At 41.1% G+C, this 26,870-nt stretch overlaps 1 protein-coding gene across 1 annotated transcript; it reads right to left on the reverse strand.

Moving 5' to 3' along the window:
• Window positions 1-22,781: 22,781 nt before the first annotated feature.
• Window positions 22,782-25,555, reverse strand: LOC124593926 (E3 ubiquitin-protein ligase siah-1-like). The gene has a single exon (XM_047132276.1). The coding sequence runs from the start codon at window positions 25,553-25,555 to the stop codon at window positions 24,713-24,715; it is 843 nt and encodes a 280-aa protein (XP_046988232.1). The 3' UTR covers window positions 22,782-24,712.
• Window positions 25,556-26,870: the final 1,315 nt, after the last annotated feature.

Below are 26,870 nucleotides of genomic sequence, written 5' to 3' on the forward strand. Positions count from 1 at the left end.
TTTCCATTTCCAGGAGTGTATTTTCAGATCATTTTCAGGCAAAAATTGAGCGCAATGGAGGTTCTTTCATTTCCAGTACGGTTGTGATAATTAACCAAAATAGTGAGAAGAGTAAAAAATCAGGCGGAATGAAGAAGATGGTCTCAGAAGGAAATCAGTTTTAAAATGAACAATATTACTCTAAAACCAGAAAAACCGGGGGCTGCCCATGAAAGCCAGGACGGAGTGAAAAGGCACCAAAAAGGGGCCGTAGAATAAAATGGGAATGAATAAAGGAATAGCAAAAAGATACAAATTAAGACTTGGTATTTTAAAGTGTCACTGAACGGTTATGGTTCATGTCGGTGAGAACCGTCCTGGGCAGATGCCGGCAGAGTATTGAGCTCGTATATATACGTCAGTAACAAGTAAACAGGCAGGCACGATTTTCCAGGAAGAGATGGACGGCGTGTAAAATTATTGTATATATCCTAAATAAGAGTTCTGGGAGCCGTCCTTAGAATAGACATAAAATGATAAAAAGAAAGCAAAATCTTCGTTAAAGTATAACAAGGATCCTTTAATTGCATTGTAGACAATCAACATTGGAGAATACATTGAAGTGCTTCAATTCAGTTTGTCTACTTTGTATACCATCTGTACGACTCTTCGTATTTCTCAGAATCTCAATCTGTTCCAATGTTTTTATACTTGGCCCCTGGGGTGAGGATGTAAAATTTTTAATTTACGTGACAAATTAGTGATGGTATTTTTTCTCGTAAATGGTTTCTTAATGCTGATCTGGAATTTGTAAGAATTAGGTAGTCTTTGAATCTCAGGTCGAAACGCCTGTCCTACGTACGGCATTGGGCAGTTGTCACAGCGAATTCGGTATTAGCTGATAGTTGAAAATTTGGGAATTGTGACCGGCCCCCTATGGCTATACATCTCTCATACCTTAGAAATGAAAAACGAGTGCTTATAGTTTTCTTTTTAAAATATAACCGATCTTATCAGAAGCCTTGCAGAGATAGTGAAATCTATGGTAAATGGCTTCAACTTCATCCTTGTCAGTACATGTCGCGTGACTGAATGCCTGTTGTGGAAAGGTGGCCCTAAACTTTTAAAAATATCGTTGTTCATGTTGTTGACAAAATCAGTATCGAATCTGTTGTTGTAATCGATGTACCGGATAGTACGACATTCTTTCTCGAAGGCGTCTTTATACAGGGAGGCTTGACACTTTCAATAAAGTAAAGACCGGAATGCCACTATTCTATACGTCGTGGGATGATTGTAAGTACAGTGAATAACGTGATTTGGATTAGTAATTTTTCCTACATACATCATATTCAGCTGTTGAGTCCTCGAATGTGATCCTTCTATCCTAATAAGAGGAAGGGATCCTTCTACATTACTTTGCATGCTGGATTTAATTTTGTGATTAAGTCCATTTATCACTTCAATAGAATTACTACTTTCTTCCTTAGCACCCTGATATGCAACAAGAACATCATCGACGTATCAGCACCACAGTACAATCTTGTTAGCGTAATGAGGAAAATTAGTTGTTAATAGTATTCAGGTGTAGTCATAAATACATATTACAAGACAGTTAGCAAGTGTCGATCCCACTGGTAATCTGTCTTTTTGAATGTATGTACCATTTCCAAATTACAAATGGTTATATTTCAAAGAGATATCTAAAAGAGACAATCAACATTGGAGAATACATTGAAGTGCTTCAATTCAGTTTGTCTACTTTGTATACCATCTGTACGACTCTTCGTATTTCTCAGAATCTCAATCTGTTCCAATGTTTTTATACTTGGCCCCTGGGGTGAAGATGTAAAATTTTTAATTTACGTGACAAATTTTTTCAAGCTGTTTGTTGGTAAGGATACATAAGCTGTAATAGATCATGTCTGCTACTCGGTCTAAGGGAATGTTTGTACACATCTTTTTAAATGTCTAATGACGCAATTTGTGATCAACATGGGATAGATATATTTTTTTTAACTTCTCAGTTAAATAATCTCTGTTATGTACGTTTTAATTGATAGGGTGTTGATAATATCAGTTTAGACATTCAGTAATTTTTCTTTTTAGTGAAGTAGGCACCCCTTCTGTCGCATTAAATATTAGTCTTGCGGAAAAATTATTTTTATGGAGCTCAACAGTGACTCAAGGTTTTGGAATAATGTTCATTTTTTTGCATTATTTGGAACTTATTGAAGAAACCATTATTCTTATTGAGCGTATTTTTTGAAGTAGCGATATATTTAGAAGTGGAAGCGTACTTAAACTGAACTACGTATGTTGCAACTTAAATAGTGGCAACACTGCTATGGAGACACTATGCAATGGAATCTACTATTGTCGCTGACAGCACACGTTGTTGACATACCTACCTCACCTCCGAGCAAATGGACTCGCCTGTCCCGTGTCTTCGGCGTGCGCACAATCGCACTTGTGAGCGAGTGATATAACGTAACGGTGTCACTATGTTTTCGAAACAGGAACAACAGAATTGTATCAAGATTGAATGTGCCAGAGGTCGTAAAGCACGACAGTGTCATCAAGGTCTTCAAGAGGCGTGCCAGGAATCGGCATTGCCGTACAGAGCAGTGGCACATTGGGTAAAAGCTTTCAGCGAAGGTCGACAAACTGTGCCGGACAGGTCGTCCTAGCGTCTCTGAAGAAGAAGTGCATGCTGTTGCCTCGTTAGTGGACAGTGATCGACGCCATACGATTCGTGAGCTCGCCCATTGAACCGGATTAGCGCATACGACTGTGCTTCGCATCCTGAAGGAACTCCATGGCATGCGAAAAATTGCAGCACGATGGGTTCTGCATGACTTGACGGAAATGCAAAAATCGATGGGTTACGACGCTGCTCAGACGCAATGAACGCGAAGGAGAGGCTTTCTTATGCCGTATAGTAGCACTGGATGAGACATGGACCACATCGTAAGGGCCAAAACTGAAACGCCAGTCCAACGAATGGCGTCATTATGGGTCGCCGCGAAAGTCGAAAGTGCGTCATAGACCCAGTATGGTGAAAGTTATGATGATCTCGTGTACGACTGTGTTTCTCCACGGTAGACCGTCAATGCACAGTATTACTGTTCATTTTTGGAGCATCACCTGCGACCAGCTTTGCCAAAGAAGCGGCGACACTTTCTGCGCAACCCACCCATCATTTTGCACGACAATGTGCGGGCGCATACAGCGCAAGCTGTGGCTGCTCTGTTCGGTCGATGGGACTGGGAAGTACTGTACCATCCACCGTACTTCCCGGACTTAAGTCCTCGTGACTTTGATTTGATTCCGAAGATGAAGGAACCACTTCGTTGCATTCGCTTCAGAACTGTTCCAGAGATTCGACAGGCAGTAGACCCCTCTATTCGCACCATCAACAGAACAGGCTTCGCTAACGGTATACGACGCCTTCCACATCGCTGGCAACGGGTTGTACACAACGCTGGTGACTACTTTGAAGGTCAGTAACAGATGCAAAGATGTAACTCTTTGGTATCGGCTGTGAATAAACAGTTGCCACTATTTAAAATCCAACCCTCGTATATGATTCTCAGTAAAAAAAGTTGTTCAACATTTTGAACGCAGTGAGCTTCATTAACTACGACATCAGAATTGTCTTTATCTGCCTGAACGATCAGGGCGTGATGTTCCTCGAATTTGGCATCTATAATTAAGCACTGTTTCTGCATCAGTGGCAATAGGAAGACTTGGCTTAGAAAGGTGTGTGCTATTTGGGGGCTCACAGTATGTTTGTTCACTGGAACTGTTACTTCACTACGCTCAGCAGTTGAAATTTTACCGCCATATATAGCCGAAGCAGCATGTATCGTAAGCATACTTATTTGTCGTTGTGTGCGAGTTCCGTGTATAATACAGGAGAGACCGTTTCCTAAAAGGTTCATTTTCCAATCTCTGAACTTTGAGCTAGTCTTTAAGGTCTAGTAAAACATGAGCAAAATTCTGATATGTCCTGTCAAACTCTGCGGATGTAACACTTTCACACCCTTAGCGACAGATCGCTTGATGAAATTAATGAAATACTGGCTAATTTAGATGTCACTCTGAAATACAAGTATATCAAATTTGAAATTTTTTTAGGATTTAGGGATCACATTACAGAACTCAGCGGTTCAATTCGACATATATAGAAAATATTGTAATTCAGATTTTCTTATTCATTATACTTCCAATTATCCTGTGACATACAAAATGGCGGCATCATGGTCTTTACTTTACAGAATGAGTCAACTTGCGCTACCTAAAGACGACTTAAGACGAATATCGTACTATGAAATGTATCACTTACAACACTGGATACGATTCTGATTTTGTCAACAACATGAACCAACAATGATTTTAAAAAAATTAGGGTTAACTTCCCACAATACGCATTCAGTCACACTGAGATGTACTGACAAAGATAAAGATGAAGCCAATTAACACAAATTCCACTATCTCTGCAAGGCATGTGATAATATCGATTCTGTTTTAAAAAAGAAACGTGTAACCCCTGCTTTTTTCCTTGCTAGTGAGGTAGGAGACATGTGCAGCCATAGAGAGTCCGCCATAATTCCCAAATTTTCAACTACCGGCTCATACCAAATTCGCTGTGACAAATGCCCAATGAAGTACGTAGGACGCACAGATAGGAGTATGGAGATAAGATTCCGAGAGTACCCAAATGTGACAAATTCCAGATTAGCGTTAAGTACCCATTTACGAAACATGCAATCACTAATTTGTCAAGTAACTTAAAAATTTTACATCACCAGACTTAAACAAACAAACAATCACATCCGGAACAGACCTTGAAGGCCCAACGATGCCGACGGGCCACCGTGTCATCCTTAGCCCTCAGCCGTCATCAGAGGTGGATACAGAGGGGCATGTGGTCAGCAAACTGCTCTCCCGGCCGTTGTCAGTTTATGTGACCGATCGCCAGACCAAAGACCAACTTTAAATACATTGGAACAAACTGAGATTCTGCAAAATATGAAGAATCATACAGAATGATACTAAATAATCAAACTGAGTTGAGTTCCATAATGTACTCTACAATGTTGACGGCCTACAATTTAATAAACTGAGCCTTGTTATACTTTAACAGTCATTCTGCTGCACTTTCCTTTTAACATTATATGTCTATTGTAAGGACGCCTCCCAAAATTCTTACTCAGATTATTTACAATAATTTCACACGCCGTCCATCTCGTCCTTGTAAGTTCTCACCGACATGTATCAGATCCTTTCTAGTAAGACGTTAAAATGACAAGTCTTATTTCGCATCCTTTTACTGTGCCTTTATTCATTATAATTTTATTCTATGGCACCTTTTTGGTGATTTTCACTGCGTCGGACCTTTTTTCACGATTGCTTTTTAATGTCGCATTCATCAGTAGGCCGCACCCTGCTTTTTCTGCTTTTAGAATATTATTGTTCTTTTTAGAAGTGACTTCCTTCTGAGACCGTCTTCTTCATTCCGCCTGATTTAATATTTACTTTCGTCACTATTTTGATGACTTATTACAGCCTGACTGAATATGAGGGACGTCCAGTGCGCTCAGTATTTACCTGTAAATGAGTTGAAAATACGTAAGTTGACCCCTATATTTAAATTTTCTTCTGTGAGTTACGTCCTTTATATGCGATATATTCTGAGCGTGATCATCACGGGAAGATGGAAACAATAAAAACGGCATGAGGGAGCCAAAACAATGGGAGTGAATGTTGTTGTTGTTTTATTCAGTTTGAGGACTGGTCTGATACAGTACTCCCCAATTCAATACAGCACGTCCTCGTTAGTTACGCGATCTACCTATGGAAAGTTCTTCTTTAGTAACCCATTACAAAAACTTCTATATTCTTTTTGGATCAACAGCTTGTTGCCTATATTTCACTTTCGAACAAGGCTACATGCAATATAAATACTAGAATTTTCTCATTTTGCGAGAACTGAAAGGCGATCTGTTTAGTTGTTAAGATATTTATTTTACCCTGACTTCAAGCCAAGATGTCGAGTAGATAAAAATAGAACAGCACCATCGGCAAATCTCAAGAACTTTATTTTTCTCCCTGAAATTAATTTAATTCAGTCTCCGAGTTGTCTTTTCATTTCATTTACTACTTTCTCAACGCACAGATTGAATAAAATCGGAGATAGGCTGCAGCTGTGTCTCATGTCCTCAACTGCTGCTTCCTTCTTTTGTCCTTTGATTCTTGAAACAGCAATCTGGTTTCCGTAAAAGCTGTAAATAATCTTTTGGTGCAAGTACAGTCAGTTCCAGAAGAAAGTGTACGTCATAATTATAAAAGTAACGTCCGCAGCGACATCTCTGGCAGTGGTCTCGAATCTGTAATAAATGCGCTTTTGCACTGTGTATAGATAAACAATATGAGAGATGAATGTTTTGTCTTGTCGGTTCTGGTTTAAAATGGCTGCAAAATACCTGAAGCGCCACGAGACAGTGTTCCTTGTAAATCATCCAAAGGGACAAAATCTTTCGTGTGGACCTGCTGCTATTATTAGGAAGCCAAAAACATTTGTTGTGAAGTAGATCAAACGAAATCTAGAGGTTGAAAACGTGGATGATTGACGGGAGAGAGATCTAATGCTCCAAGCTGTAATCGATAATGGCGGCGATTGGACCAACTATTAGGTAATTGTCAAATTAGTAATAACACGTATTTTCATGTAAACATATATTTATAATATTCTCTTTTATTTTATTCAAATAACGGCGTAACTTTCTTGGGGAACTGACTGTATTTTTTTTGTCACTGCTGTCTTCAGAAATCCTAAGAGTATATTCTAGTCACTATTGTCAAAAGGCCTAAGTCTATAAATGCTATAAACGCAGGATTGCGTTTCTTCAACCTGCCTTGTACGGTAAGTGTTCCTATACTACTCCAGAACTCAAATTGCCCTGAAGATTGATTTTAACCAGTTTTTTCCGTTCTTCAGTAAGTAACTCGTGTCAGTATTTTACAACCGTGACTTATTAAAATGATGGTTAGGTAATATTGACAAATGTCAGCACCTGAGTTCTTTGTAATTGAAATTATTACATTCCTCTTAAATTCTCGGTATTTCGCCTCTCACATATGTCTTGCACACCATGTGCAATAACTGTATGACGGATTGCTAAATTATACTCCGTACCCGTGGTCTAGGGGTAGCGCCATTGATCCATAATCAAAACGTCTTCGGTCCCGGGTTCGATCCCCGCCACTGCCTGAATTTTGATAAATAATCAGCATTGGCGGCCGAAGACTTTCGACATAAGAGGTCAACCTCATTCTGCCAACGGCCTTGTCAAAGATGGCGGAGGAGCGGATGGAGGTTCAGGGCACTCTCTTGTCCTAGGGGTGGGAAATTCCCCCTAAAGGCGGAAGAATCAGCAATGATCAACGACATGAGGATGCAGAAGGCAATGGAAACCACTGCATTAAAGACACGTAACGTGTATCCACAGGACATGTGGCCTGTAATTGAAGAAGTGTCATGATGATCTCTCCATTGGCAAAAGATTCCGGAATAGCCCCCATTCGGATCTCCGGGAGGGGACTGCCAAGGGGGAGGTTACCATGAGAAAAAGATTGAATAATCAACGAAAGGATAACGTTCTACGAGTCGGGGCGTGGAATGTCAGAAGCTTGAAGGTGGTAGGGAAACTAGAAAATCTGAAAAGGGAAATGCAAAGGCTCAATCTAGATATAGTAGGGGTCAGTGAAGTGAAGTGGAAGGAAGACAAGGATTTATGGTCAGATGAGTATCGGGTAATATCAACAGCAGCAGAAAATGGTGTAACAGGTGTAGGATTCGTTATGAATAGGAAGGTGGGGGAGAGGGTATGTTACCGTGAACAGTTCAGTGACCGGGTTGTTCTAATTAGAATCGACAGCAGACCAACACCGACAACGATAGTTCAGGTATACATGCCGACGTCGCAAGCTGGAGATGAACAGATAGAGAAAGTGTATGAGTATACTGAAAGGGTAATGCAGTATGTAAAGGGGGACGAAAATCTAATAGTCATGGGCGACTGGAATGCAGATGTAGGGGAAGGAGTAGAAGAAAAGGTTACAGGAGAATATAGGCTTGGGACAAGGAATGAAGGAGGAGAAAGACTAATTGAGTTCTGTAACAAGTTTCAGACAGTAATAGCGAATACCCTGATCAAGAATCACAAGAGGAGGAGGTATACTTGGAAAAGGCCGGGAGATACGGGAAGATTTCAATTACATTACATCATGGTCAGACAGAGATTCCGAAATCAGATACTGGATTGTAAGGCGTACCCAGGAGCAGATATAGACTCAGATCACAATACAGTAGTGATGAAGAGTAGGCTGAAGTTCAAGACATTAGTCAGGAAGAATCAATACACAAAGAAGTGGGATACAGAAGTACTAAGGAATGACGAGATACGTTTGAAGTTCTCTAACGCTATAGATACAGCAATAAGGAATAGCGCAGTAGGCAGTACAGTTGAAGAGGAATGGACATCTCTAAAAAGTGCCATCACAGAAGTTGGGAAGGAAAACATAGGTACAAATAAGGTATCTGCGAAGAAACCATGGGTAACAGAAGAAATACTTCAGTTGATTGATGAAAGGAGGAAGTACAAACATGTTTCGGGAAAATCAGGAATACAGAAATACAAGTCGCCGAGGAATGAAATAAATAGGAAGTGCAGGGAAGCTAAGACGAAATGGCTGCAGGAAAAATGTGAAGACATCGAAAAAGATATGATTGTCGGAAGGACAGACTTAGCATACAGGAAAACCAAAACAACCTTCGGTGACATTAAAAGCAACGGTGGTAACATTAAGAGTGCAACGGTAATTCCACTGTTAAATGCAGAGGAGAGAGCAGATAGGTGGAAAGAATATATTGAAAGCCTCTATGAGGGTGAAGATTTGTCTGATGTGATAGAAGAAGAAACAGGAGTCGATTTAGAAGAGATAGGGGATCCAGTATTAGAATCGGAATTTAAAAGAGCTTTGGAGGACTTAACGGTCAAATAAGGCAGAAGGGATAGATAACATTCCATCAGAATTTCTAAAATCATTGGGGGAAGTGGCAACAAAACGACTATTCGCGTTTGTGTGTAGAATATATGAGTCTGGCGATATACCATCTGACTTTCGGAAAAGCATCATCCACACAATTCCGAAGACGGCAAGAGCTGAGAAGTGCGAGAATTATCGCACAATCAGCTTAACAGCTCATGCAGCGAAGCTGCTTACAAAAATAATATACAGAAGAATGGAAAAGAAAATTGAGAATGCGTTAGGTGACGTTTAGTTTGGCTTTAGGAAAAGTAAAGGGACGAGAGAGGCAATTCTGACGTTACGGCTAATAATGGAAGCAAGGCTAAAGAAAAATCAAGACACTTTCATAGGATTTGTCGACCTGGAAAAAGCGTTCGACAATATAAAATGGTGCAAGCTGTTCGAGATTCTGAAAAAAGTAGGGGTAAGCTATAGGGAGAGACGGGTCATATACAATATGTACAACAACCAAGAGGGAATAATAAGAGTGGACGATCAAGAACGAAGTGCTCGTATTAAGAAGGGTGCAAGACAAGGCTGTAGCCTTTCGCCCCTACACTTCAATCTGTACATCGAGGAAGCAATGATGGAAATAAAAGAAAGGTTCAGGAGTGGAATTAAAATACAAGGTGAAAGGATATCAATGATACGATTCGCTGATGACATTGCTATCCTGAGTGAAAGTGAAGAAGAATTAAATGATCTTCTGAACGGAATGAATAGTCTAATGAGTACACAGTATGGTTTGAGAGTAAATCGGAGAAAGACGAAGGTAATGAGAAGTAGTAGAAATGAGAACAGCGAGAAACTTAAAATCAGGATTGATGGTCACGAAGTCAATGAAGTTAAGGAATTCTGCTACCTAGGCAGTAAAATAACCAATGACGGACGGAGCAAGGAGGACATCAAAAGCAGACTCGCTATGGCAAAAAAGGCATTTCTGGCCAAGAGAAGTCTACTAATATCAAATACCGGCCTTAATTTGAGGAAGAAATTTCTGAGGATGTACGTCTGGAGTACAGCATTGTATGGTAGTGAAACATGGACTGTGGGAAAACCGGAACAGAAGAGAATCGAAGCATTTGAGATGTGGTGCTATAGACGAATGTTGAAAATTAGGTGGACTGATAAGGTAAGGAATGAGGAGGTTCTACGCAGAATCGGAGAGGAAAGGAATATGTGGAAAACACTGATAAGGAGAAGGGACATGATGATAGGACATCTGCTAAGACATGAGGGAATGACTTCCATGGTACTAGAGGGAGCTGTAGAGGGTAAAAACTGTAGAGGAAGACAGAGATTGGAATACGTCAAGCAAATAATTGAGGACGTAGGTTGCAAGTGCTACTCTGAGATGAAGAGGTTAACACAGGAAAGGAATTCGTGGCGGGCCGCATCAAATGGTTCAAATGGCTCTGAGCACTATGGGACTTAACATCTTAGGTCATCAGTCCCCTAGAACTTAGAACTACTTAAATCTAACTAACCTAAGGACATCACACACATCCCTGCCCGAGGCAGGATTCGAACCTGTGAGGCGGGCCGCATCATATCAGTCAGTAGACTGATGACAAAAAAAAAAAAAAAAAAAAAAAAAAAAAAAAAAACCTCAGAAAAATTCTAGCAGACGGCTTCCTCTTTGACTCCCTTCTCCCAGTCAATATTTTCCCAAGATTTTTCGTTCCCTTTCTTTTCCTGCTATCGAATTCCTGTCATTAGTCACAATTAAATTTTCCCCTTTCTGCAATAACTGATTAATCTCTTTTACTTCGTCACAAATTCTTTTAACTTCATTATCATCTGCGGAAGTAGGTGATAGATGCACTTGTACTATTGTGCCGGGTGTGGGCTTCGTGTCTCTCTCTTCGCAACGACAAAGCTCTCTGCTGATCGCAGTAACTAAAGCACATCCCTATTTTCTTATTCACTATTACATCTGACGGTTGACAATGTTTGCTCACCTGAGCAGAAGTCCTGTTCTCCCTGCCATCACAATGCACTAATTCAAACGAGATCTAGCGTTAACCTACTCATTTCCCTTTTTAAATTCTATGGCCTACCTACCCAATTAAGCGACCTATCATTCAACGCTCCGAATGCCATGTAGGACCACTTTACCTTCAAATTATTTCACCCAACAAGATGTCACCATCATGTGACCATACAATAGACCAACTTTGTCTCGGGAGAAATAACAACTGTAGTAGCCCCTTACTTTCATCCATTTGCAGTGTTAGTGCAGCAAAGCCATGTTAACTAACATTGCAAGGCCAGAACAATCAATCATTTGGACTGTTGTCCCTGCAAATACTGAAAAGGCTGCTGCTTCTCTTCCGAAACCAACTGGCCTTTCCACAGTTTCCCTTACGCTGTGGCCGTACTTACCGTACCTGTTTCTTAGAGGTACTTAAGATACACCACCTCTGCAAAGTTTTGGTTCTTGGGGGGTCGAAGTCTGTACAGAATACAAATGACCTTCTACAGCAGTGTCTATGTATTATTCAAGCTCGTTCATGTACAGCATAGAGATGAGGTGGATAGGAAAGAAAAAAATAAGGTAATCCTATGCAAGAGTTCATACTTCCATGCACCGTGGGTCATAATTGCCATCTCGCTCTAAGATACGGAACAAGTCTGTTTTCGATGTGGAAGAAGGTTAGCTTTACTTCAATAAATATAATTGAAAATTGGATCTTTAATCACATATAGTTCATACTTAGGCCTGGTTATAGCATAAACATTAATAATTCAATCATTTATCAAAAAATAAGAATATCTTTTAAAAATTGTATAATAATCAAACATTCTGGTTTTCAGGCTAATTTTCAGTTTGATTTGAAAAAGATTACTGCTCTTTCTACTTTAAGACAACTTGGTTTAATAATAAGAATTTTGGCAACAGGTGTAAAATTATGAATCTATAAAATCTAAAAACTCATATCTTGAGTATCATTCTCGTCCAATTGTCTTGATTGTAATTATTGCGTGTACTGAGTCGTCAAGTAGCTCATGCTCTCAGTGGGAATTATAGGAAGAAGCTGACCAATTAACATAATTTCTAATGCTTTTTTTTCTTTTTCCCCGTACAGTAATTTGCACTTAAGTGCTCTGATGGAAGAAAATCGCAACACCAACAAATAATTAATGAACAGTAATGAAACTTCTGGAATACATTTGTCTAGGTAAAATATTTAAGTGACCACTTTTGCAAGATCACAGACTAATGTTTAAGCGCTAGGTACACCATAAAAAAATGTGAAATACTGGTGAATTAATGAACGGTGTGACCACCAAAATATTGAATGTAAGCATGGTTTTTTACAGGTGCTGGTTATCAGTTTGTGGAATGTAGTTCCATGCCTGTTGCACTTGATTGGTCAGTATAGGGACGGTTAATGCTATTTGTGGATGACGCTGGAGCTGTCGTCAGATGATGGCTCAAATGCGGTCAATTGGAGACAGATCGGGTGATCTAACAGGGCTAGGCAACATGCCAACACCCTGCAGAACATGTTGGGTTACATCAGCGGTATGTGGGCGAGCGTTAACTTGTTGGAAAACACCCTCTGGAATGCTGTTCATGAATGGCAGCACAACATATCGAATCACCAGATTGACGTACAAATTTACAGCCAGGTTGTGTATGATAATCACGAGAGTGCTGCTGGTGTCAAAACAAAACGTACCCCAGACCGTAACTCCAGGTATAAGTCCAGTGTATCTAGCAAGCAGACATTTTTGGTGTAGATCATTAATTGGCCTCGCCCTAATCAACACACGCCATCACTGGTACCGAGGCAGAACCAGCGTTCATCAGGATACACAAAAGATTAGCACTCTGCCCTCTAATGAGCTCTCCACTGGCACAGCTGAGGTCGCGAATGGTGGTGGTTGGCGGTCAGTTTAATGCCCGCTACAGGGTAGCTGTGTCGGAGCTCTCTTTTAAGTAACCAATTTGTAACAATTCGTTGCGTCACTGTGGTGTCAACTGTTGCTTACGTTGCTGCTGCAAAAGCAGTACGATGCGACACAGCCATACGCCGAACACGATGGTCTTCCCTCTCGGCAGTGACACATGGCTGTCTGGAGACGTCTTCTTGCCACCGTACGTTCTCGTGACCACCGCTGCCATTAATCATGTACAGTGGTTACATTCTTGTCAAGTCTCTCTGCAGTATGGCAGAAGGAACATCTTACTTCTCGTAGCCCTTTTACACGACCTCATTCAAAGTCAGTGAGGTCATGATAATGGAGACTTTGTCGCCTTAAAGGTATTCTGGACTAACATCAACTCACCACGTTCAATCTCGAACGTAACGAACGCTCATGACTGTTACAGTGTGTATGTAAAGCACGCCTTATTTGCATCATCACAGTGGCACTACTAGCACCACTGGAGCGAAATTTGAATAGACACCATCCTTCACATGTACAAAAACACACCTACCAACTTTAGTTTATGTCTCAAAAACCCATCTTGGTGCTATGTTTTGTTTTTCCTTCTTGGTGCTGTGATTTTTTTCCATCGGTGAATGTTCCATCTCTCTCTCTCTCTCTCTTAAACACACGCAGAAAATCATACGATAACATATTTAGAAATTCTGCTATGGAGCAAAAGGAGATGCTAAGCAAATAGGATTTCAATTTGTACTTAAGGTTCATTTTGCCATCCACTAAATTATTAATGCCATCTGGTTGTTGTTGTGGTCTTCAGTCTAGAGACGGGTTTCATGCAGCTCTCCATCCTACTCTATCCTGTGCAAGCTTCTTCATTTCCCAGTATCTATTACAACCTACATCCTACTGAATCTGCTTAGTGTATTAATCTCTTGGTCGTCCTCTACGATATTTACCCTCCACGTTGCCCTCCAATACTAAATTGGTGATCCCTTGATGCCTTAGAACATGTTCTTCCAACCGATCCCTTCTTCTAGTTAAGTTGTGCCACAAATTTCTCTTCTCAGCAATTTTATTCAATACCTCCTCATTAGTTATGTGATTTACCCATCTAATCTTCAGCATTTTTCTGTAGCACCACATTTATAAAGCTTCTGTTCTCTTCTTGTCTGAACTATTTATCGTCTACGTTTCATTTCCATACATGACTGCACTCCATACAAATACTTTCAGAAACGACTTCCTGACAAATCTATATTTGATGCTAACAAATTTCTCTTCTTCAAACGCTTTCCTAGCCATTGCTAGTCTACATTTTATATCCTCTCTACTTCGACCATCATCAGTTATTTTGCTCCCTAAATAGCAAAACTCCTTTACTACTTTAAGTGTCTCATTTCCTAATCTAATTCCCTGAGCATCATCCGATTTAATTCGACTATATTCCATTATCTTCGTTTTGCTTTTGTTGATGTTCATCTTATATCCTCCTTTCAAGACACTGTCCATTCCGTTCAACTGCTCTTCCAGGTCGTTCATCTTATACCCTCCTTTCAAGACACTGTCCATTCCGTTCAACTGCTCTTCCAGGTCGTTTGCTGTCTGATAGAATTACAATGTCATCGGCAAACCTCAAAGTTTTTATTTCTTCTCCATGGATTTCAATTCCTACTCCGAATTTTTCTTTTGTTTTCTTTACTGCTTGCTCAATATACCGATTGAATAACATCGGGGATAGGCTACAACCCTGTCTCACTCCATTCCCGATCACTGTTTCCCTTTCATGCCCCTCGACTCTTGTAACTGCCACCTGGTTTCTGTCATCGGGTAGGAGGTCAAAGAATTGTGTGCTGAGTATCTCACTCCTTACTGTGACACACTAAGACTGAGTGATGGTTGGCGTAAATGACTTCTCTTTCTAGTATTATATTCAGGAATGCTAGTGTTGTCTTCAAACCCGACTGATCGTTGATAACAAACTTCATAAGCAGTAAATGTGCGTGGACGCTTCTACCAGCATGCCCAAATGTTGAAACATCTGTTTACAAGGTGTTCTAGAGTGGCCATCACATATTAGTCCTATTACAATCGTCTGTGCAACAAACACTTAAGAATATACACCAGAATCTGATACCATCAGTGCCGCGCAGTTTTAGCCGAACGGTCTAGGGCGATGCAGTCATGGACTGTGCGGCTGGTCCCGGCGGAGGTTCGAGTCCTCCCTCGGGCATGGGTGTGTGTTTGTCCTTAGGATAATTTAGGTTAAGTAGTGTGTAACCTTAGGGACTGATGACCTTAGCAGTTAAGTCCCATAAGTTTCACACACATCTGAACATTCTTTTTTTGATACCATAAGATACTAGTAGATGAAAGTAGAAGGACTTTTCGGAATTTTCATCTCCAAAATTTGATAATATCTGTGACGCAAAAGATGCAGAGTCACTTTCTTACCAACAAGAACATCTAAGAACTTAAAATTTTCTATTTAATTCATTGATTTGTTCTCACACTTTATTTATGACGGTGTAGTGAGGCAACGATGAATTGCGTGTATTATTGTATTTTATCTAACTTCAATTATGGAGAGAAGAGCGTGCCACTATTTTATCCAATGTGCTCCTAAGTATTCTTTGGTAATTGCATATTCACACCAATTGGTCACACTCTTGGGGAAAGGTCCAGATGAACACATTAACCACGATAATTTTGATTTATTTGGCTAGATGCAACTATCAACACCTACACAGTTCTGTTTCATAAGTATACTGAAGTGACAAAAGTCATGCGATAACGATATGCACATGTATAGTTGGCAGTAGTATCGTGTACACGAGGTATAAAAGGGCAGTGCTTTGGCAGAGCTGTGTACTGTACACAAGTGAATGGGTTTCGACGTTATTCTCGCCGAATGATTAGTATTTACAGACTTTGAACGCCGGCTGGTAGTTAGAACTTGACAAATGGGACATTACATTACGGAAATCGTTAGAGTATTCAATATTACGATAGCCACATTGTCGAATGTCCCGAGAATACCAGATTTCAATGATTACCTCTCACCACAGACAACACAGTGGCCGACAGCCTCCACTTAATGACCAAGAGCAGCAGCGTTTGCGTAGAATTGTCAGTGATAACAGACAAGCAACACTACGAGAAATAACCGCAGGAATCAATGTGGGACGTATGGCGAGCGTATCCGTTAGGACAGTGCTGCGAAATTTGAAGTTAATTAGCTATTTCAGCAAATTGCAGAGGCGAGTGACTTTGATAACAGCATGACAACGCCGACATTGACTCTCCTCGTCTCGTGGCCTTATCAGTTGGACCCTAGACGACTAGCAAGCCGTGGTCTAGCCATATGAGTCCCGATTTCAGTTGGTAACAGCTGATGGTAGGGTTCGAGTGTGGTGCAGACCCTCCAAGACTCCACGAAGACATGGACCGGTCAACATGGCACTGTGCAATCTGGTGGTGATTCCAAGTGGTATAGGCTGTGTTTCAATGGAACCGATCATTGACTGGAAATGGTTATGTTCGGCTACTTGTAGAGCATTTGCAGCCATTTATGGATTTCATGTTCCAAAACAACGATGGAATTTGTATGGATGATGAAGCACCTTGCCGGCCGGTGTGGCCGTGCGGTTAAATGCGCTTCAGTCTGGAACCGCGTGACCGCTACAGTCGCAGGTTCGAATTCTGCCTCGGGCATGGATGTGTGTGATGTCCTTAGGTTAGTTAGGTTTAATTAGTTCTAAGTTCTAGGCGACTGATGACCTCAGAAGTTAAGTCGCATAGTGCTCAGAGCCATTTGAAGCACCTTGTCACCAGGTCACATCTTTTCGCGATTTGTTTGAACAACTTTCTGGACAAGTTGGGCGAATGATTTGGCCACCCAGATCGCTCGACACGAGTCTCATCGAACATTTATGGGATATAATCGAGAGGTCAGTTCGTGCGCAAACCCTCCATCGGCATAACTTCCGCAATTATTGACGGCTACTATAGAGGAAGCATGTGTACGTCGTGATACTGCACTACACCGTGCTGAACGAGGTCCGACGTGATGGTGGTAGAGATCCCATGACTTTTGTCACCTCAGTTTAAAGTGAAACTGACGACCATAACTTGAAATGAAGTGAGTAATGTTAAATGTGGCACACATATATCTGTGCAAGAAAACGATTAGTATTTGACATTGTGTAGAAAAAATCTCTATATCAACACGAGGACCGCCATAAACAGGGTAAATGTCGACGAAATTTTGCGGGCAGACGCTAAGCACAATGGCTTTATTTGACTCTTCAGTCATTCTACCTTTTTTCGCTAAACTCTAGGGCAGTGACACAAATGAATCCTTTGCAATCTTTGTCATTGCCACACTGGAGTCTTAAATCTCATCTAGAAGTCAGAGAGTCACCGCCAGAACACAGCTATCTCCGTGAGACTGCTGAGACTCGTTCAGAACTGAAACTGATGATAAAGAGTCGAAGTTGAAGTCAGTTTCCCTATGACATGTTGGAATGAGACAGTTGGGAGATCGTTTTGTGAAATGATTTACAAACTAGACTTGGAACAAAGATTGTTTCTGGAATACAAATGGAGGAAAAAGTATTATTGTATAATATTGGACCTTTTAAGATGAATTTGAAAACAACAGGTGCTATATTCCATGTATTCATTTTATTATTTAATCAATGTAGTTGGTAAAATTTGCTATAATGACTTTAATTTAGCAGAAAATTGAAAAAACCACTCATCAATATCAGTATCACATTTTAGCTTTCTGGGTGTACAATTTTTTTAGGATATATATAATTGTGCCAGTTGTGTTAATTCGGCTGTGCAATGTTTCTGATTTACATCGAGAACCCGTTCAAAAAATAGATCAGCATATAGCAGAGAAAATGGTGTGCAAGAATGAGATAAAATTAGTTAGGATTGTTGTTGTAAAAATGTGCATTGGACTTATCTTCTTTACTTGTCTGTTTAAAGTAAATAACTTCAAGGATGTGTTGGTTCAAAAATGGTTCAAATGGCTCTGAGCACTATGGGACTCAACTGCTGAGGTCATAAGTCCCCTAGAACTTAGAACTACTTAAACCTAACTAACCTAAGGACAACACACACATCCATGTCCGAGGCAGGATTCGAACCTGTGACCGTAGCGGTCGCGCGGTTCCAGTATGTAGCGCCAGAACCGCTCGGCCACCAGCGGCCGGCAGGATGTGTTGGTAATGGTTAAGCTTTGTATCAGTATTTGTACAACGAAGCACCTCATTTTGACGAAAGACGTTTCGTAGCCGTTGGAGATGACCGAATCTATAATTTTGTTATCACAGTTCACACATTTGGCATGGTTCGAATTTCAGTTCAGAGGACAATTGTAACTCTGAAAACATGTCGAGGAATGAAAATTTCGTCGCTAGACAGCTGTATGACGCACAATTCTTAAATCATACATCATAAATTAAAAGATTTAAACACCTTTCTGTTACCTTAGATTACAATGTCGTCGTTGTAGCTCCCAGTACGTGCATTTGGCAGGAATTAAAACAACATGCAAGCGTCTGAAAAACAATAGGTACATCAGTGCCACTGATAATTAATTTGATGTTTGATATCGGACGGTAACTCACTGATAATTAATTTGACGTTTGGTAATGGAGGGTGACTCATGCAGATCGGTGAAGAACGTATGAAACAGCGGGAACTGAAAATGCAGAATTGATTATTACACCAACGAGCCAAATACGTAACAGTAGCATGACTTTGTGTTTGTGAACAGATCATGTTGCGATGAAAGAAAACTGGTGGACAGTGTCACAGGTTAGACTATACCAGGTGTCCGAGCTGTATTCTTAAAAGTTGTGAGTGATATCTTTCACCACTTTACGACCGCTCATCAGGCGTCATCTAACTTCGTCGTAGGTAGTGGTCACAATGTTTCCGCTCATCAGTGTATGTACTGCAATGACGTCCCAATAAGTGCACTGCATAGTAAATGTTTGCTCACTCCGTCTTCCGACATTCGCCTGAATTGGCGGAAGTCTTTCGTTTAGTGCCACAATATGGTCGATGACTTATTTACAGACTTTATATCTTTAGTTGACGAGTACAAATAAAGTTTAGTAGGCGTTTCAGGTTTTGTCGATCTTTGCTAAGAAAAACTGTGGCGGTGAGGTAGTAGCCTCAAAGCACGAAAATGCGGTTCCTCTTTCCTTGTGCGCTGTTGCGGATGCGAGCGGGCAAAGGCTAATCGCTTGAACGAATATGAGAAACAGCATCTTTGCAATTCACATTAAATGGCACCGTAAGATTTTGGTAATCTGCATGCAAAACTACCGGCCGCGGTGGCCGTGCGGTTCTGGCGCTGCAGTCCAGAACCGCGGGACTGCTACAGTCGCAGGTTCGAATCCTGCCTCGGGCATGGATGTGTGTGATGTCCTTAGGTTAGTTAGGTTTAAGTAGTTCTAAGTTCTAGGGGACTTATGACCTATGATGTTGAGTCCCATAGTGCTCAGAGCCATTTGAACCATGCAAAACTGATAATGGATATCTCTAGATAAGATTGGTTAATACGCAGGCTTAGTGAAATTTACACAGGGCTTCACGCTGTCAATACCGCTTCATTAGCTGGAAGCCTATTATTCATATTCAAGTTCGAGCTACCAATTTAGTGTCTGAAAACAAAATGCTTGTGTGATTCTCCCAAATATTGTTAAAAGCGTCAGGAAGGCTGTTACCGACCATGAAGCTTAGTTGCACTGTGTTATATCTCTCTTATGGCAACTATGTTTGCTACAGCATTTTAAGATATACAAAAGCAGCGGATTGATATAAATGAAAATCGTGCTGAACTCAAACAAGTGCAGTCATTTCGGAGCAAAGAGCTTCCCAAAAACGATCAACAAACTGGTTTCGCATTCCAGAAGTTTTATTTCAATTAACCACATTTTCACAGTCTTTAAACTTTATGTTTATTAATCTGCGGCTTATTCTGTGACCTACTCTGATTTTTTTTATTTATACAGCAATGTAACAGCACAGAAGTGCTGTAACGAATATATGTGAAAAGGCTGCGCGGTCAGGCAGCGAGGTCATCGGTCTCATCGGATTAGGGAAGGATGGGGAAGGAAGTCAGCCGCGCCCTTTCAAAGGAAACATTCCGGCATTTTCCCGGAGCGATTTAGGGAAATCACAGAAAACCTAAAGCAAGATGGCCGGACGCGGGATCGAACAGTCGTCCTCCCGAATGCGAGTCCAGAGTGCTAACCACTGCACCACCTCGCTCGGCGCTGCGCGAAGAATCCGGACCCTGCGGTGAAACGTTTTTGGTTTATCCCTGATCAGCGGCCATTTGTATAACCATTCGAACATCTGTCTTAATGTAGATAGACTACATTACAATAAGCAAAGTTTTAACCACTGATCAGAGCTAGAATCCCGGCAAATTTCACAAATCTATTAATTCCTTTCTTTCACAGGAAGTTTATTTCTTGTTTCACATACTACAAGGGGTGTTCGGTAATTAATGCAACACAGTTTTTTCTGAAATCAGGCTGTTTTTATTCAGAATTCCAGTTCGCTATATTATTCCTTACTCGCTTCGCTACAAAACCCTATTTTTCAAATAATTCCCTTTCAATTCGATGGTCTTACGACACTGTACTGGAAGGGCCTGTATGCAGGCATGGTACCACTCTATCGGTCAATGTCGGAACCAACGATTTGCCGCATCAATAACCTCCCCATTGTTTATGTACTGCCCCAAACTGGAGAACGAGTGTGTCATCACTACCAGCAGAGACGTCCAATTTTGCAGCGAGACACATCTGTGGGCGGCTCACCTGCGCGATCTTGTTGCGACAATGACAGACGCCTCTCGCAACTACTCACTATAATTTAGTTCACTGCCAGACCTTTGTAGACATTGCGGTTCTCCGCCAAAAGCAACTCAATGACAGCTCTCTTCCTGGAACGCACCACCGGTCCAACACCATTTTGAAGGCTGCATATAGCGCAACCACCTATTGGAACTTCATGAAACTATAGAATCCAAAGCGTGAATATTCCAGATGTCCCACAACAAATTCTGCATTTTTTTCAACGGAAATTGGTTGAGAAAAAAATATGTTGAATTACTTATTGAGTGACCATCGTATTTAAATCTTCTGCTTCTTGTATAAATGAGAAAGTAGGGCAAGGGTTTAATATAGTTACTTGTCTGCAAGACAATATCTGAAGACAATACAGAAGAAACTTCTGTAGAAAAACCTAGTGGAGCCGAAAAAAATTCGACTTCTGTACATCAAGTTGAGTTTGTGAAAGACTTACCCAAGGATTTCGTAAACAGAAGTCTCGCCAGTTTCAGTTCGATCTATTCGTCGTTGAGATTAGGAGCTTCGTAGACATCACCACCCACGTCGATCCAAAGTTTCTTGACTTAAGGGACGCATTTTAGAAAATTCTACACTGTTCTTTAGTCAACTAAATACGAGTTTTCTGAGTATGGCGTCTGATTTATGAATGCATTCACGATTTCATTTCAGTCAGAGGTGAACACGTCTTACAGAATACGTATGCGGATAGGTACTTTCAGGAGAACCCGAAAGATGTGCGATAATGGCGTTACTGTTTACAACATACATAAGGGAGTAACGAAGGAAGATCCATGTGGGTGTTTGCAGATGATGCAGTTGTCTATAAGATGGTTGCAACTCCAGAAGACTGTAGCTAATAGCAGGAAGACATGCACCGGATTGACGATTAATGCAATGGTAGGCAGTTGACCCTGAACATAAGTAAATGTAGCAGTTGGTCCTGAACGTAAATAAACGTAACGTAGCGCTTATACATGGGCGTAGATATCGACTACTGTACGATTACACTGTTTATGACAAATCATTGGAAACAGTAACTACCATAAAATACCTGCGAGTGACCATCGGTAGCGAAATAAAGTGGAATGACCACATGAAACAAATTGTAGAAAACATTCAGACCGAAATTCACCAAAAATATCTTAAAGAAATGTAATTCATCCACGAAAGAAACACTTGTTCGACCGATTCTCCATTATTGCCCACCAATCTGTAACAATTAACAGTTAAATTAACAAAAGTGCTAGCCGTAATCCGAATGATGCCGGCGCGTTTCATTACGGGATCGTTTAAAGGCGGTGCGGGCGCGTTACGGAGACGCTCAACAAATTCCAATGTCAGTGTTTACTATTGAAATTTCGAGAGAGTGCGTTCCTGGTAGAGGTGGCCAAAATAATACTTCCTTCCACCTAAGACTCGCGAAATGAGCAGAACGAGAAAACGCGGAAGTTTACCAGCAATCATTCGTCGCATGCGGCATTCGTTAATGAAATAGGAAAGGTAACATTCTATGGCACATGAAATATCCTCTGCTACACACCATAAAGGGCTCTGAGCACTATGAGACTTGACTTCTGAGGTCATCAGTCCCCTAGAACTTAGAACTACTTAAACCTAACTAACCTAAGGACATCACACACATCCATGCCCGAGGCAGGATTCGAACCTGCGACCATAGCGGTCGCGCGGTTCCAGACTGTAGCGCCTAGAGCCGTTCGTCCACTCCGGCCCGGTCCACACCATAAAGTGGCTTGCGCAGTGTAGGCGTAGATGTAGATCTATTACTTCAAGTACCTCTGCTAGAGAGTTCCTTATCTGTCAGATGCCAAACTGAAAAAGTTTTGTTTGTTGAAGATGATTTTCGAAAAAATTGGCCAGGCGCGATTGTGACTCGAGCACTAAGGGCAGTGCTGAATATGGTCTCACTTAATATAAAAAACAGTAATTTATTTGAGCACATTCTGGATACAGTACAAAAACTTGTAGACATTTCGGCATAATGCATTACAATTATTTCCATTGTAGCCACAAAAGACTTTTAAATAAGACATTTCTTGTAAAAAAAGTGGAATTTTCTGACATTGCTATGTAAGTCAATCAGAACTGAAGTCTACTGAGAGACATACATTACCAATAATAATAACTATCTTGGAAAAGTTATGGTAAGGAATCACTTACCTGACTTACTAATACTGCATCTTTTGAAACAACATTTAGCGTCACTTGGAAGCTGTTGTATTTACCAAAGTACTCCCTACCTCATATCTTACTACTCTAGGGAAATCAAAAAGTACAGTTGGAGAATTACTGCACAGTGCAGATGAAGAATGACAATGGATAGTGTACATAGTTGGTTAAGGAAAAATAAATACTGCCAATTGTGATGAAATGCAGACAATGGAAAGTGTCACACGTAAACACTTGGTAATAAAACACACAATCTGTTTCTGTAGTTTAGCAATCACCTGTGTTATCTCTCACATGAACCACGAGGGTGTGAGGAATATAAACTGGTGGGAATCCAGAATAAAGTCCACGCAGCCTCATCAATAAAAGTGAGTTACTACTTGCAGAGGAAATAACATGCATTTACTGTTTTAAAACTGTTGTGCATTCAGTAATGCTTTCTAATGATGAATAATGATGAAAAAACAAATAGACAAGCTGATGCCCTATAGGATAAAAGCACCAATTTCTTTGACTGCAGTAATTTATATTACATGTTCATTACAATTTTTTCTACTGAGCCGAATTTTATTTGCAAGGATATGGAGATTCTGTTTCTTTCAGCCATATGATGTGTCACTGTAATGACGGACACTCTATGGAATGAGAGAATAATTTCCTTTGCTGATCCAAATGCGTATCTTTTCTCACTCAAAAATATACTTTTTTTAAACGAATACTGATGGTGTAACAACAATCTCTGTCACAAAGGCAAGAAAGTATTGTCTTCCATAGAACAATGGACATTCCGAATAGAAAATTCAGAGATGCCTTCAGAATCATAGAGAGAGATTCGTCAGTGCCCTGGTGACTTAAAGGTTTATAGATCTCCCTGTCTTCACTTCATGTCATATGCACAAACTCTTTAAATATTAACTATTGCGAGTCTCTCAGTATTATGACAGTCACTATAGTTCACTTATCATGTGTCAGTATGTACATTTACATCATTAGTACTATATCCCATAACAGTGGGATGATGTGAGATACTAAAACATTTTCAGACCAACACATTTTGATGTGTTCAAAGCTTCTAGGTTACCCTTGACAGACTGCGTCGACCAGTTTCAAAATTACTCCACACAAAATAATTTCATTGCTCACTTGGAATTATATACAAGTCCGAAACATCATGAAAATGGAGGAAGGGAGACACTAGGGTTTAACCTCTCATTGATGCCAAGATCAATAGTGGTGGAGTTGGAGTCAGGAGGGATGGGGAACGAAAATGGCCGTGTCTGTCTCAAAGAAGCCATTCTGGGATTTGACTTAAGTGTACTGGGAAAATCACAGGACACCATATCTGGATGGTCAGATAGGGATTTGAGGCACTGACCTTAGTAAAATTCCAGTGCCTTACCACTGTGCCATATTGCTCTGAATAAATGCAGAAGTTAGCCAAATGAATGATACACAGAAAAGTGTGACGTAATTGTCACAGTGTGTGTATAGATTTCAAAGAGTATTGTTGGTTATGTGAATACTTTTCTTAGAATTTAGAGTCTCAGTGAGTTTTAGCACATTAATAGTGGGGTAGATTTGGTGTAAGGCTGCACATTAATGAGAAGAGGCGACCTGTAATAATCACATGATGAAAGTGTTATGAATCAGTTGAGTCATAATCACTGGAACTACAAATGTGTAATTGGCAGTTCATGTTTATATGGGTATTTGGCTTTGCACAGCACGACCACCCTCTCGCCATGACAGAACTGTGTAATGGTGTCGTAGGGGACCTTGATGCAGTCTCCAAGGCCAGCAGCCCGCTTTAAGTCTTCGTCCTCCGAATGGACGGCTCGCTCAAAAGTCACAGAGTGGGCCGCCTCATTGCGGGTAAGCTCGAACTTGTATCGGAAGCGCATGCTGCGTTCGGGTGGGCCCACCAGCTGCACAGCAATGTACAGCTGGCGCTCTGGGTAGCAGAATTCTTTCTGGTAGACGAATGTCTCGCCCAGTGCCATGACGAGGTGGCGCGTCAGATCGACACAGCAGCCCTGCTTGGAGATGCGCCACGAGACGCTGGCGCCAGCTGTGCTGGGGAAGCGCACGAAGTGGTGTGGATGTTGAGCCTGGGTGTGCGCCTCCAGGTCGGCGCGCCGGCCATGCCACGAACAGGTGTCCGGCTCGACGAGGCAGCGCATCGGGCGGTGCGCGCAGATGCGCTCATGCGCGGCCATCTGTGGTAACGGCGCGCGCTCGGGACAGCCGGGCTGGGCACACTGCACCACAGGCTCTGCAGCTGCCAGCTGTTGCAGGTTCAGTGTGTAGGTGGAGGGCGGCAGCAGCGGCTCACCACAGACCCGGCACTTGCCACCCTGTGAGCAGCAGGTGGCGTGACTGTTGGGGCAGCAGGACACCTGCCCCACCATGAGGAAGCTGCACGCCCGGCACCGAGCCAGCTGCTGCCGTCGCTGTTCCAGAGCGCCGCTGTCGTTTGCTCTCGGCGATGAAGGTAACATTACCACCTGCGTCATGTCTGCCATAACACATCCCGTTTAGGAACCGTTCAGAAAGGCAACAAGGGGAGTGTAAAATTTGATGACATTTCAGAAAGCAGATTAGATTAGATTAGATCAGATTAGTACTTGTTCCATAGTTCATGAATACGACACTTCGTAATGATGTGGAATGCGTCAGGTTAATAAAAGGTGTCTGTACAAGATATTACATTAGACAAAGTATTACATGACACTCAACATTTTAAATTTTTTTTTTTTTGTGGAGGTTGGAAAATTACCCACTTACTGCATCCAAAAATTCTTCTAATGAGGAGAAGGAGTTGCCATTAAGAAATTCTTTTAATTTCCTTTTAAATGCTATGTGGCTATCTGTCAGACTTTTGATGCTATTGGGTAAGTGACCAAAGACGTTTGTGGCAACATCATTTACCCCCTTCTGAGGCAAAGTTAGATTAAACCTTGAGTAGTGAAGATCATCCTTTCTCCAAGTGTTGTAGCCATGTACACTGCTATTACTTTTGAATTCGTTCGGACTGTTTTGTGAGGCTACAGTGAAGATTTCTAGCTCTTTAAATAAGTGTCTGCAGGATGGTCTTGGATGAGCTCCAACAATTATTCTGATTAGACACTTTTGTGCAATGAACACTCTTTTACTCAATGATGAGTTACCCCAGAATATGATGCCATACGAAAGCAGAGAATGAAAATAGGTGTGGGAAGCTAATTTACTCAGATGTATATCGCCAAAATTTGCAGTGACCCCAATAGCATAAGTAGCTGAACTCAAACGTTTCAGCAGATCCTCAGTGGGTTTTTTCCAGTTCAATCCCTCATCAATGCATACACCTAGAAATTTTTAATATTCTACCTTAGCTACCGATTTCTGATCGAAGTCTATATTTATTAATGCGGTCATTCCATTTACTGTGTGGAACTGTATATACTGTGTTTTGTCAAAGTTTAATGAGAGCCCATTTGCAGAGAACCACTTAATGATTTTCTGAAAAACATCGTTTACAATTTCACCAGTTAATTCTTGTCTGTCGGGTGTGATAGCTATACTTGTATCATCGGCAAAAAGTACCAGCTTTGCATCTTTGTGAATATAGAATGGCAAGTCATTAATATACAGTATATTGAGAACAGCAGAGGACCCAAGACAGAACCTTGTGGCACCCCATTCTTGATTGTTCCCCAGTTTGAGAAATCACCAGTTTTTTTCATATTATGCGAATCTCTTTTAAATTGTACAGTGTGTCCCACCTAGATCTGGGACCTCATATATTTCCGAAATGAAACAAAACGTGAAAAATACAATCGACTAGGTATG

This window comes from Schistocerca americana, chromosome 2 (genome assembly GCF_021461395.2).
Source record: "Schistocerca americana isolate TAMUIC-IGC-003095 chromosome 2, iqSchAmer2.1, whole genome shotgun sequence".
Classification (NCBI taxonomy): Eukaryota; Metazoa; Arthropoda; class Insecta; order Orthoptera; family Acrididae; genus Schistocerca; species Schistocerca americana.